Here is a 14,154-nt window from a genome sequence, read left to right as displayed (position 1 = left end):
CTAACAAATGCCTTGGCAAAAATAGAGGTCCACTGCATCCAATGGCTCCTTTTCATCCAGCAGGCGAGCCCAATCATTCAAGATTGGGCTCATGGTGAGCTGATTTGTGAACATGGTGAGGTATGCAGGTCTCATTCGTACAGTTCAGTAGGTGCATGCCAGGCTTGCAAAAGCATTTGGTTACTATTGTAGTACGGTGTAGAGCAGTGGTTCCCAAACTTTTTCAGGCTGGCGCACCCTTTGGCTCCCTAGTGAATTTCTAGCGCCCCCCACAGACACATACATATAAAAATATACGCATCTCTCTTGAAATTTAGTACGCTGCAATTTAAAAAAATGAAAGTTAAACACAATTGTGTATTTCACAAATAGAACCCCATTTAGTGAACCAATATGTTTTTCAGCTGTTTAACTGTTTCAGCACTATAAACCTAGGACGTCTTGGGCGAATTTATGGCCGGACTCGTGGCCGGTCTCAGGACCAATCTCCAGATTCAATTATCAAGTAATATCTCCCAAACTAATGAACGCAGCTCAATGAAACTTGGAACATGTACTCATCAGAACCTAACGGTGATGTGTAGCACGTGAAAATTTTTTTNCTTTATTTTTGATAGAATGCTGTTATAAAGGGCTGGCCAGGACGGTTGCTAATTAATTAAGTAATCTAGGATGGAAACCATCTGATCATCCAAATGACTTGTTGGGATTCACAGAGACCAAGCGCCTGAGAACCTCTTCTTCGTGTATCTCGAAACTAGTTAACCTCGAGCCCACTTCCACTTGTCTCTACTCAATAGCTAGAATACTGTTCAAGTCCTCATCTATGAAGACGCTACTAAAGAACTGATTTATAACGTTATCCTTGCCCTCCTCAGAAGATATCTTTTTTCGTTTATTTACATTCAAATCGGCAATACCGTCCTTTGTCTCACACTTCGAACTAGCGTACAACAAGGAGGCTTTCGGGTTCTTTTTGAATTTTTAGCAATATATTTTTCACATTTTTTTACTGCGGTGCGACAAGCTTTTTTAGCTTGATTTCGAGCTCCTGCGTACAGGTTATAATCAGCATCGCTAAGAGTTCATAAATAACGCATGTAGGCTTCCTTCTTTGCCTTTAGATTTTCTGTAACTGTAGAGTTCATCCACTAGTTTATTTCTAGCTCCACCGAGCTTTATCTTTGGTACATATGCATCAACTGCAGACATAACCGTGTTCTTGATGAATGACCACGACTCAGCCACATTCATGTCTATAAAACGGTCCGGAATATTCGCTGCACTCATTGCTTCACGAAGTTTAACATGACTCGCAAGTTTATGTTTAACAGTCACGTTTCGCAAAGTTCAAACGTACACGCTTCCGAGGCGTTTCTTTCTCTTTTGCACTTAATACTGAAAAAATTGACTGGTGGTGGCTTTTGCACAACGGAGCCTCGTGGTGAAACATTGATTCTTCACTAGTAAACACGTACAAGATCTAGAATATCTGGAGTCTGTTTACCTCTAAAATGGGTTGGTTTGGTGATGTGCTGGAATACAAATGAGTCTCTCACAGACACCGTGAGCAACGGCGCAGGGTGATTCCCATCCCTCGGAGAGGATTCATCTGCCCAGTCTATTTCTAGATGGTGTAAGAAAAAAAAAACGATCAACGTTTGCGACCTATGGTTGAAGACTGTTCGGTTGACTGACATGCTCGGTTGAAGACTGTTCAGTACTTAATCATTATCAGAGGAACTGTTAGATGATCTATACACTTTCATAAATTTCATCACTCAATGCGTCTTGTAACTTGATAATGAATTATTGATACATTCGAAACGTAGTTAACGAATTAAAAATGTCCATCGGTACCTTGATTATCGATTTAAGAGTGTAAACGAAAAATATCGTTCGATATGTTGAAAAAACTAATAATAAAATTGTCCATAAAACAAATTCTCTGGTCTTCCATGAAACCTACTTAAAGGAACAAATTCTGCTAACCTATATGTACTAATATCCACAAATGGAAATGTTTACGAACGGTATAGCATCCTGCTTTATTTAATATCAAATTTTTGCGGTTCTCTAACACCTTCGATGTCAGGAACGATTCTCAGTTGAAAATAATGATCCCTGTCTAACGCACGGTAACTGGCTTCGAATTAGAGCTTTTATAAAGCAGTACCTGTTATCAAGTCATATTTTTTGGGAATGCAATGTAATAGATTTTTGAACACTTCTGCACTTCAGTGTGGCGAATCAAGCAACATATTAATAAATGGCCTATAGATAGCGCGAGAAGTTTGAATTGAGGCGCGTTTATGCAATCTGCACAGATCTATACATTTATTTGCAGTAAATCGAGTGTATGAGCATAAAATTGAGGCACTGCCTATATTTATAATTATAGTGTGGTTTTAATGCGAACTCGTCTTAATGCGAACAAAATTAAAGATGAAAAGGACAAGAATATAAGATAAGCCCATTTTTTCCTCTACTCATACTTTTTTGCAATAACTGAAGACTATATTTTCCACAATGAGATATCTGCAATCCTGACTCAAACTTCATTGGAATATGTGCGTCCCTTGTGCGATACAGTAAAGTGGTACGAGTACGACTGCCGTAATGTTTTATGACGCCATAACTCGGCTATAGCCTCGTGTCAACGCAGGCGGATCTCCACAAGTCAGAAATAAATTTATGAGAAGACGCGGCCGTCGCTCTAAGTCATTGCCATTGTCATAGGTTCATAGTTTTGTATCGCCGATTCCACATACTGTATGACTCTCAGCTTGGCCGCAGAGTTATTGGTGGTCCTACTTTGGATTAGTGGTAACGTGGCTGCACTTGCGTGATACTGCTTGACAACCACTACTATTACGGGCTGTGACCGTACTCCTGAACGACAATAGTTCATCGATAATTTTTGACAAGTAGTTTTGGCGTGTATTATCACTGGGCAGGGTGGCCCAGTTTTTACAGTTCAGAGTACCAAGATTGACGCACTAGAGAGGCGCGGGTTCGATCCCAGCTTTGTGCGCCAGTTTATGGTCAGAATCGGCAAGGAGGCCGGGCGGTTAATCACAGCAGAATTGTAGCAGTGAGTTGTGAGTTCGAGACCGCATCAAGCTGTGAATGTTCTGCGATGTTAAGAATCGGCAACAGGCCTACGGCCTAATAAACGCTGAAACCGCTATTATTATTACTATTTATATTATGAATGGCTCGAGTCGTTCGAGACTCGAAAGGCTTGATCAATTTGAATTTGGTTTGCTTTAGTTCCAGTAATTGTCAATCCTCTTATTCGTGAATAACTCAGTTTGCCAGCCTCGACAGGGAAGTAACAACTTGAAATGCTACCGGAATACGTTAACCTACCTTCAAGCTCTTTGTATAGGCAGGGTGAGGGCCCAGGTTTTAAGGACTGGGGGAGAGGGGGCTAAGCTCTCATAGATTTACGATCATTTATAAGTTAATAATGATTGATTGTATAGATGATTAGAATATGTGGTTCCCAAACTTTTTCAGACTGGCGCCCCCTTTGGCTCCCCAGTGAATCCCTAACGCCCCCTCCCGACATACGCATATAAAAGCAAACGCCTCTTTCTTGATATTTAAAACGCTGCAATTTTAAAAGAGAAATGTTAAACTCAAATGTGTATTTCACAAATAAAACCCCATTTCGTAAACCAATATATTTTTTGCAGTTTCAACTGTTTCAGCACTACTAATTCAAGACGGCTCGGAAAAATTTAGGGCCAGACTCCGAGACTCGTGACCATATACTGCCGCCCCTTATCTGTCCCTTTCTTACTCGCTGCCCCTCCATATCTTTCCACCGCCACCAGGGGGGCAATATCGCCCACTTTGGGAACCACTTGTATAGATATGTATTACTGTCACTCACCCCTAAAAATATAACTTTAATTCTCTGCCTAATGCCGAGAAAGATTACTCAATATTAATGCACGCTTAATTGAAAGGCCGATGATTAAATATGCTGTAGGATACACATCACGTGAGAATCGTAGCCAATTGTTTAAGCACACATTTCTGGCTGGGATAGTGGCAACACTCGTTCATCGACAAAGTGTGAATCTAGCGGAATGGAACAGTCGGTTGAACCTACTTAATGCCCTTTATGAAGCTTGACCGACCACGTCTATGATTGGCAAGTTAAGTGGTTCACCGTCTGTTATGGATGTGTGCGGATGGTGTGGCTTTTGCGAAGATTAGATTATTTAAAATTCGGTAAATGTTCATTATGAATGAGTAACTCTTTCGTCGGAGATCATCGTGTCATTGGGTTGCCGGTAATTAGTTGTTCTCTACTTGCAGAAACATTTTATCATTGTGAGAACAATCTCTAAGGGTGTAGAAAGTGCAGCCTGATGTTCAGTATTCTTCTATAACTCTAGATACTCGGCGTTAAATTTAGCTTCTACTTGCTCCTCAATAACCTCTGTTAAGATGCGAGACCAACGAGAAAGGTTTGAGCTCAGCGGGGACAGGTACGCTGAGATACTGGCGCCCGACGTCCATGCCCAATATATTAAAGATTTCCCAGGAACCGAAGGCAGCAGGCTGTTCCGCATCAATCCATGTGGGACTATCGTGTACGAAGGCTTGAAGTGCATCGATAAAGAAGTTTACGATTTTAAGGTAATATTAATATAGTGAGATCAGATGGGCTGTCCATCTGGGAGCCCATATAGTAGTCGCAATCTTCCCCCCTGGATACAATCGTCCAGGGTTTAATGCACAGATTTTCCATTTGCACAATACAATTTCCATTGAACCTGCAAGAATATTTTGGTAGAAATCTGTTAACGTACCTCCTTCAACCGAGGATTTTATTTTATGCTTGTCCAATTTAATTCAGTTATTATTGATAGGTGTCGGGTTGAAGAGCCTGTATCATATCTCTAAGTAAATCGAGTTGTCTCTCAACCGGCTGCTAAATTATTCAGATACATGCCATTGTCCAATTTCTTGCGTCTCTGTTGTGCATTTCGCTTCTGTGCGCGTTTACAATTTCACCCTGCCAACATGCTGATGCTGTCCTGCCTCCTGTGTCTTTTCAGTTTCGATCAGACGATGTGTTGGTGATGTCCTATCCGAAGTGCGGATCGACCTGGACCCAGGAGATAATCTGGACCATGATGTACAACCCCAACCTCGACCACCCGGACCCTAATGAACCCTTACTCTCCAGAAGCCCCGTGATAGAGTAAGGTTCCCACCAACCAATTAATCTTATTCTAGTATATGAAAACTGTGCAGAGCAGAGAGTTTGACCCTTAGGCTGCGTTAGAGTATAACGCAAACCTGGCTGTAATTGCAGATAGAGGTAAGCTTGTTTTCGCTGTACCTTAGCCCTCCACCGCCGTAGGTCACTTTTCGGGAACCTAACTTTCAACTTGTATTATACGTAAACCCTTTAGTACATCAGCCTAACGACGTGTGTAAGCAACAGAAAATATTTTAAAGTTGTAGTACGTGGCGGCAAATCTCATTCGTCATCTTGCGCTCACTAGTAACGGAACCTTTTTGGGTAGGCTTGCATGACAACGTTGCTCCGGTTACTCGTGTCAAACGCTAAACGATAAAGGCATTTATTTATACGTTCCATTGCCATGCGTATTTGGTGCATGAAAGTTTTAAATTGGTTTAATATAAATTTCGGAAGTTACCCCGACTATGGATATGAAGACGTCATCGCTCTGCAACACATTTAACGCGATTACCAATAGTACTACTTGAAAGAACGTGGATAAATTCGACTAGAATTCGCCCCGCCACTCAGTGACCACTTTTAGACGCAATATTTAGACAAATTTATTATTGAAAAAGCCCCCTTGATCTGGTTTAGCACTAGTCACTTACACCCGCCTCTCCGCTCATGCATAAAAAAGCACAGGTTCCCATTTCATTGCTGCAAGAACGCTCGGAAATTTGCCTTTCATTTTTGGAAGTCCGGCAGGTCTGACATGTCCATAATCCTGGAGCTGAAAGAGAAGGGTGTGGATCACTTCGTTGACGGCCCTATGTTCAGCCACTTCAGGCGACGCTGCCCCAAACTAGACTCGAATCGGGGGATCCACCTTCAGGTAGTGACATGACGATGATCTGTTGATGGTCGCTGCTTACGCTTTGAGGAAAATGTACACGATTGTTGAGTAACCTGGACAGGAAAATGCTAGACATGTGCTACACAGATGACTGCTTTTTCCTTGTTCAAATGAATTGACAAATATTTTGATCTTTGAAGTAACTGCGATTAGGAACGCTGCTCTCGGCCTGAAATGTCGAAAACTAAAATTTTGCCGAGATTAATTGCGATCAAATATTTGCCTGTCGCCTAATTAAATGTCCTCGCTTGCGTCCAGATGGCAGATTCTTACGAAGACAGAAGAATCCTCAAGACGCACCTGCCCTTCTCCTGCTACCGCAAGGGACTGATCGAAAAGTGCAAGGCATGTCAATTACTCCTCTACTTTCAGGGGTCTTAGTTGTCTCGGTGTTTACTTAAATTTAAACAGTCCACCTGGTTACTCGCATCTTGAATTCTGCTGGTAATGAGTTGCTAGTTTGAGAATTATTCTTAGAAACTCGTTCAATAAGTTGTCTTTTTTCAGTGATGAAGGTTTAAAACGGCGATAACAAATAATAGTAAAGCTTCTCGTGCCAGAAAAAGCTAATCCTAATGTCTTGAATCAATTCGGCATTGTCATTGCGTATAAAACTCATCCAGTTTGACGTTGGTCTTGTGGAATTCCATACGCATTGCACCAACTTGAACGGAGGAGCGATTGTGGGATTACTCAAGTCTCATGAACATTCTGTTAACAAGGAGATTTTTGGGTTATTAGTAAAAAAAATGAAAGTTGGGTAGCCTGTCCATTTGGAGAAAATGTGAACCGCGACATTAGATTTAAATTGAAGAGTACACTGGAGCTTATTGTCGGCTTGTTAGCTCTAGAGAAATTCTTTGATGCCCTCGCGTGGTTCCCCTCGAGATGACCTGTGCTTGGTGTCTCTTCAGGTGATCTTGTGCGTGCGTCACCCCAAGGACGTGGTACTGTCCTACCAGCACCATTGCAAGCTGCTCGCTAACCACAAGTTCAATGGTACTCAGGATACCTTCATCAATTACTTCGTCAAGGGATTGTGTGGGTACCGATGGTTTTGAAGCGCTTGAATTGAAGAAATATTCCTGCATTTAAAGTCTTGGCTACCCTTTTCCTCGTTCTTAATAGACTGCGTTGGATCTTTTCTTTTCAGTGATATGGGGGTCTCAAGCCAACCTGCTTAAGGAAGCTTTCGAATACAAGGACCACCATAACCTTCATATTATGTTTTACGAAGATATGAAGAAAGATATTGATGGGGAGCTGCACAAACTCAACAAGTTTCTAGAATTGAACCTTGACAGCCAGCAGCTGAAAAATGTAAGACTAGTCTAAAACCACAAAGGGTTAAGCGACAAGACGTCAGACTAATTTTAAGACAAATAAAATCGGGGTTTAGCGTCCCAACTTGTTGATGCTGCATTCTTCTATAGAGTAACATTAAATATTTGTGATGTAATTTCATTCAAACTGTAACCTGACGACCCTATTGGTTGATTCTTTAATTTCTGCTTGCTAAACTGTACTTTCTGACCACCGAGCTGACAGGTTATGATTTTTTGTGACAGTCTCTGCAAATTTGACACGACTAAATTAACGTTTCTAATCGTGCCTTAAAGTTTAAACCTATTGTTAAATTTTGAACTCCGCTCAACTATATTTTTACTGTCAGCGCTCTGAAATGAGCCTATTTACCCCTACAGGTGCAGAAACAGACAGCGTTCAAGAAAATGCAGGAGGCTGACCCATACAAAATGATGTCCTGCAAAATCGCAGACCAAGAGGTTGCCGAGAGAGATGGTCCTTTCATACGGCAAGGTAAGGCTGCAGCTTGCCGTAATGGCTCCTGTAAGGGATATCTCCATTTTGCAATATGTCGTAATTTTTTACGTGTTGCATTAGTTACCAGAAATTTCGCGAGAAAGCGTTCCCCAAGTCGCAGAATAAATTGAACGTTGTTTGAAATCAACGGTTTCAACATTATGAGCAGCGTGATATCGACATATTTCACGTGCCGACAACCTATCGTAAATCACTTATTAATATCACGTCTTGGGAGATTTTTTCTAACTAATACTATGAGCCTATGCATTCTTACATTGAATCATTGCTACGCTAAACGTTTGAGAGTTTAAAATTCCCAGAGAGTGGGAGTTTAGTATTGGATAGTTTCAAATTGTCTTTATATATTGAAGATCGCCTCGTTAGGGAAAGCGTGTCCCATAAAATCGCCGTTATAACGCTTCATGGAGCACTGCAATAATTGCTTGAGAACTTTATACTCTCGTGCATATAGTTACCGGGCGCCGCAGTCTCATTTAATGTCCTAACTATTCTTTAGCTTGGGTAGATGCGTGACCCGACCTGCTGTGTTGCGACACAGCGTCAATGATGTTGGTGCGCAGTTGGTCTTCGGGTTTACATTTTCAGGGTTGCCGCAAATTTTGGTATCGAATAGCAGCTATTAGAGGTGTGGATGCTATGAAATTACCCTGTGTGATTCGTCGACACTTGAAGTGGACCCGGTCTAGTATCGCATTCTTGAAATTGGTCTTCACCACGTATGGAACCAATTGAAACTTGCTTCGATGAAACAAATTTTCTTGTGCATGTGCAGGAGAAGCGGGCGCGTGGAAAGGAAAACTCACTCCGGAGCAAGAAAAAATTTTGGACGATTACATAGTGAAGAACTTCACTCATCCCGACCTTGTAGCAAGATATTTTCCGAAAATGGAAGTTTCGCCCGTAAAGAAAGAAGCTTCTCCCAAAAAGCAGGAAGCTTCTCCCAAAAAGCAGGAAGCTTCTCCCAAAAAGCAGGAAGCTTCTCCCACAAAGCAGGAAGCTTCTCCCACAAAGCAGGAAGCTTCTCCCACAAAGAAGGAACCTTCGCCCAAAAAGAAGGATGGTTAACTAAAAAAACCAGGATTTACCTCGGATTTATTATGTTGCAGAAAGATATATTTTATATAGTGTCGTCTACCTCAATAAAATTTATCCTTGTATTTTATCAGAGTTATGGTTTATTACGTATACATATAAAATAATAAAATTTGCGATATGTGAAACCCGAGCTCGTTTGATTGCGTCTACCTTCAAACGCATGGAACAACGTGCAGCTGGCAGTGACGGCGCACTGCGTTACAGAGTACTTGCCCCCACGCAAGAGAAAGAAGTGGGGGTATATTGACCATGTAGTGATGAACTCCTAGCGATCGTCAGAGTGCATCGCGATTACGACAATCTAGTTTCTCTGAATGCAGTAGTTGATGGGCCTAATATTTGACGAAACTTAGTTCTGCATACGGTGTCTAGAGCCCGAATGCTTGACGTTGAATGAAAGGTTCTCAAATGCTTTTTGACTGGTCCATATGAATTTTCTATTCACTCCTTTATAATGAAATGGTGCATATGCTATTAGACAGGAGCATGGTTCGGTTGTTGACCTCGAGTGTTAGTCTGATCCGTCCAGTGATCATCACGCGAATCTCACCGAAGCAAAGTGAGGCAAAAATTCCAGGGTCCTTCGTGTTTTACAGATTGGCTGCAGTTCTATGAGTTGAATAGCATCCTCGGTACGTGCCCCGTACAATGACTTTGATCGATAGTCGGTCACTGCACGAGGTCCTCAAGAGTAGTCTGAATGGAAGTACATAGATCTCAGGTGTCGTTCTATTTTAGCCTCTGAATTCGGTTATGAGGGCGCAATTACGATCGGTTCATTTTGCGAGTGAGAGAACTGAAGCCATTGGTCCACTGGAAATATCCTTGGTTTCACCAATACGCCTGAAACCAGTTCTGAAAGCAAATTTGAAGAAGAAAATGAATCTAATCTTGATTGAAATTAACAGAATGGAAGGTGGGAACCTGGCCTCTCAACCTAGATTCTGACCTCAACCTGGACCCTGGCCTCTCAATCTCCACCCTCGCCTCTTAATGTTTACTGCACAATGTTGAATGTTTACTTGAATTACCTCACATTAAAAATTATAAAGACACCACACAATTTATTATTTCCAATATAAACTTGTGATATAATGGAAGACGGGATAAAATATAATATACACCAATTAAATATAATTAATTAAATTTCCTGTAATACTTCCATTTGATCGCGGTACATACGTCCATTTGATGACTGCCTCTGGCAGTCATCAATATAATATACACCACACATTATAAATAAATCTTAATGTTGAATGTTTACTGCACAGTTTTCTTCTGTTATTATCATGATACATTTGGTCAGAAGAATCTCCACCCTGACCTTTCAACCTGGACCCTGGCCTCCCAGTCTGGACCCTGGCCTGTCAGTCTGGACCCTAACCTCTCAACCTGGTTTTTGGTCTCTCAGACTTCACCCTAGCCTGTCAAATGGACCCCGGCCCCTCATCATGGACCCTGGCCCCACAACATGGACCCTGGCCCATCAACCTCAACCCTGGCCTCTCAACCTGGACCCTGACCTCTCAACCTGGACCCTAGCCTCTCAATCTCGACCCTGGCCTCTTAACTTGGACCTTTGCTTCTCAACCTGGTTTTTGGTCTCTCAGCTTTCACCCTAGCCTGTCTAATGGACCCCACCATGTCAGCCAGGACCCTGGCCTCTCAACCTGGACTCGGGCCTCTCAGCCTCAACACTGGCCTCTCAATTTCGACCTTGGCCTCTCAATCTCGACCCTGACCTTTCAATCTCGGCCCTGGCCTCTCAACCTGTACTTTGATCTCATAGCTTCTGCCCTAGCCTATTAAAATGGACCCTGGCCTCTCAACCTGGACTCGGGCCTCTCAGCCTTAGCCCTGGCCTCTCAACCTGGACCCTAGCCGCTCAATCTCGACCCTGACCTTTCAATCTCGACCCTGGCCTCTCAATCTCGGTCCTGGCCTCTCAACCTGGACTTGGGCCTCTCAGCCTTAATGCAGGCCTCTCAACCTGTACTTTGTTCTCTTAGCCTCGACCCTGGCCTCTTGATTCCTAGCTTATCAAAATAGACCCCGGTCTGTCAGCCTGGACCCTGGCCTCTCAACTTTGAATCGGGCCCCTCAGCCTTAACCCTGGCCTCTCAGCCCGACCCTGGCCTCTCCGCTAGAACATTGGCCTAACAACCTTGGCCCTGGCGTCTTTGGCCCAACATCCTTGATGTTTTCCCAACATCAAGGATGTTGGGAAAATACGAAATTTCTTTGAGAAATTTAATATCTAATATGGTATTTTTGCTAAACTATTGGAGTTTCTTGCAAATTTTCTCGGACTCCTTACTGTTGCTAGCTGAAGTAATGTATAAAATGATAATTAACTATGCCAGCTATAAATATCATCAATATTTTGTGCTCAAAAGTTTAAATGGATCATATGGTCTCGTTTAATGTTAGGGTCTCGTAAGACCAAGTGGACTGAAATGTCGCCTTGCACATTTTTTTTTCAATACACAATTTTCAATTTTCCTATACTCATCTATACACTACTTAGTGACCGTAATCACTAGAAATTATCAGAAACATATTTTTACGTGCTTTAAAAAATTTGGTCGTTAATGGTTTAATTCAGAGAGAACATGCTTAATGCAATTAACTGATTCATTTTATTGGATCTGAGCCATGGGGTTAAGCTCAGTACGAGGAGATCATCAGTACTCGAGGCGCGAAGAGATGCGCATGGAACACCAGTCTCAAGTGTACTGCGGGGTTAACATAAAAATATAGGTTATCCTGTGACAGCTGCTACGGAGTTTTAGTTTAATAGTAAAAAGCTATGGCTTTGTCGGAAGTCCGATTGCTAAAAATCGCGACATAGGTTCCAAGCTAACAAAGAAATAAAATTTTTTTATTGTAACTCAATGTGAAGTGGCTTCGTTTGGTATGAAGAGGCGAATGTGTCGTAAAATGGTAATTAGCTAAACTTCATTACTGGCCAAAATTAATTACTATAATCGTTCTAAGTTTACCTGTAACGCACAGTGCGGCAGGCCAACTGTCGGTGTTTGTTTGTATGGGTCACTTGGGATGACGGGAGAGAAATAAAGTGAAACAGAGGGGCCTGATTGAGAAAGGAGGAAAAGAATGACCGAAGCAGACGAAAATAGACCCTAGATTCACAATAAGATTTTCGGTTGGGGCTTGGGGTTTCGTGTTGATGGGAGGAAGCAGGCGTATCTTTGAAGGGCTTGCAATGAGTAATGAGGAATTTGCAACTGTTCAATCTCCATTATATCCTTTTTCGAGAACTATTCCGATACATAATATTTGATTCCGTTTCACATATTGTGAAACATTTGTTCTATGTGCGATATAGATGATGTTGTTAATGATGAATGGCTCGAGTCGTTCGAGACTCGAGAGGCTTGATCAATTTGAATTTGGTCTGCTTTAGTTCCAGTAGTTGTCAATCCTCTTATTCGTGAATAACTCAGTTTTCCAGCCTCGACATGGAAGAAACAACTTGAAATGCTACCGGAATATGTCTACCTACCTTCTAGCTCTTCGTATAGGCAGGGTGAGGGCCCAGGTTTTAAGGACTGGGGGAGAGGGGGCTAAGCTCTCTAAGATTTACGATCATTTATAAGGTAACAATGATTGATTGTATAGATGACTAGAATATGTGGTTCCCAAACTTTTTCAGGCTGGCGCCCCCTTTGGCTCCCCAGTGAATCCCTAACGCCCACCTCCCGACAGACACATATAAAAACAAACGCCTGTTTCTTGATATTTAAAACGCTGCAATTTTAAAAGAGAAATGTTAAACACAAATGTGTATTTCACAAATAAAACCCCATTTAGTAAACCAATATATTTTTTACAGTTTCAACTGTTTCAGCACTACTAATTCAAGACGGCTCAGAAAAATTTAGGGCCAGACTCGTGACCACGTCGTGGCCGGTCTCGCAGTAACCAAAGAATATCTCCCAAACTAATGAACGCAGCTTGATAAAACTTGGAACACGTATTTATTAGGACCTAACGGTGATCTTTAGCTCGTGAAAAAAATTTTAAGTTTCACCTTCATTCGGAGTTATATGGCGATACGGGCCGAAATTCGCAGTGATAAAAGAATTTCTTCCAAACTACTGAACAGATTCGAACGAAATTTTGAAAATAAATTTCCAACTACCAAAAGGTGACTTTTAGCTCGTGAAAATGTATTCGATTCGGATTCATGTTCTGCACGTGTTGTGTACAAATCGTCAAACAAACGTATAAACTTCTGACTTCGACTTCGCGGACTGCCGCCCCCCTACTGCCCCTTTCTTCCTCACCGCTCCTCCAGATCCTTCCACCGCCCTCAGGAGGGCGATATCGCCCACTTTGGGAATCACTTGTATAGATATTGTTGAACGCATTCCAGGCGCATTTTCGGACGGCTGTTGGGCCAGCAACATTATTTATTTTCCTCCTCGACGTTAATGGATAAAAGCAGATTTTAGTGCGGATGAAAATGTTATTTCCCGCAACAAGTATTGCAACGATTCGAAACATTGGGTTGCCGGGCGGTAAACAACAAGTAATGTGTCCAACGTCGTCGATCGTAAATTTAGCGGAATTCCTTATTAGCTCTTAAATTGTCTTGCATGTTGATTTCTTCCAATATTTCATTACGGTCTTTCATTTCTAAGATAAATTTGTAAATAATAAATTAATCATTCCAATCTCTCCTGTTAGCTGACGCTGAAATTTGTCATCGAGTTTGAAAAAAATATTAGAATTTTCAAATAATATTTTACCGTTCAGTTGTTTTTTTCGAGCACTCCCATGAACTTAAATAATATTATTGGTCCTATCTAGGGACTGGGGACGATTTATTTGATTTGACATGCTATCGATACGAAAAAATCTTCAACCATTTTAAGTAATTTTGCTCATCTAAGATACTTTCTTTCTATTTGCCATGAAAAGCGTTTTAGAGAGTAAGCCTTTTTATTTACCTTAAAAATACCACATATTTCCCAGTTGACATACAAAATACAATATATACAATATATTTAGAATGCAATACAAGGCTCTATGCCTTGTATTGCAATAATTAAAATTAAATCTC

At 41.6% G+C, this 14,154-nt stretch overlaps 1 protein-coding gene across 1 annotated transcript; it reads left to right on the top strand.

The window, feature by feature from the left end:
* Positions 1–4,311: 4,311 nt before the first annotated feature.
* On the top strand, positions 4,312–9,193 carry LOC108683429 (sulfotransferase 1A1). The gene is made up of 8 exons (XM_018172743.2): positions 4,312–4,656; positions 5,079–5,224; positions 5,978–6,104; positions 6,384–6,470; positions 7,040–7,166; positions 7,279–7,445; positions 7,829–7,943; positions 8,743–9,193. The coding sequence occupies exons 1-8, from the start codon at positions 4,465–4,467 to the stop codon at positions 9,033–9,035; spliced, it is 1,254 nt and encodes a 417-aa protein (XP_018028232.1). The 5' UTR covers positions 4,312–4,464; the 3' UTR covers positions 9,036–9,193.
* Positions 9,194–14,154: the final 4,961 nt, after the last annotated feature.

Source organism: Hyalella azteca, unplaced genomic scaffold (assembly GCF_000764305.2).
Source record: "Hyalella azteca isolate HAZT.00-mixed unplaced genomic scaffold, Hazt_2.0.2 contig7388, whole genome shotgun sequence".
Classification (NCBI taxonomy): domain Eukaryota; kingdom Metazoa; phylum Arthropoda; class Malacostraca; order Amphipoda; family Hyalellidae; genus Hyalella; species Hyalella azteca.
Note: the sequence above shows the minus strand (reverse complement) of the source record. Positions and strands in the feature narration are given on the sequence as shown.

What these genes read in the sequence shown, in the direction of transcription:
- LOC108683429 (XM_018172743.2), top strand. Translation starts at nt 4,465, where the DNA reads ATGCGAGACCAACGAGAAAGGTTTGAGCTCAGCGGGGACAGGTACGCT. An exon ending in TTACTTCGTCAAGGGATTGT is followed by an intron (nt 7,167 to 7,278) that starts GTGGGTACCGAT and finishes TTTTCTTTTCAG; the next exon opens with TGATATGGGGGTCTCAAGCC. An exon ending in TGGTCCTTTCATACGGCAAG is followed by an intron (nt 7,944 to 8,742) that starts GTAAGGCTGCAG and finishes GTGCATGTGCAG; the next exon opens with GAGAAGCGGGCGCGTGGAAA.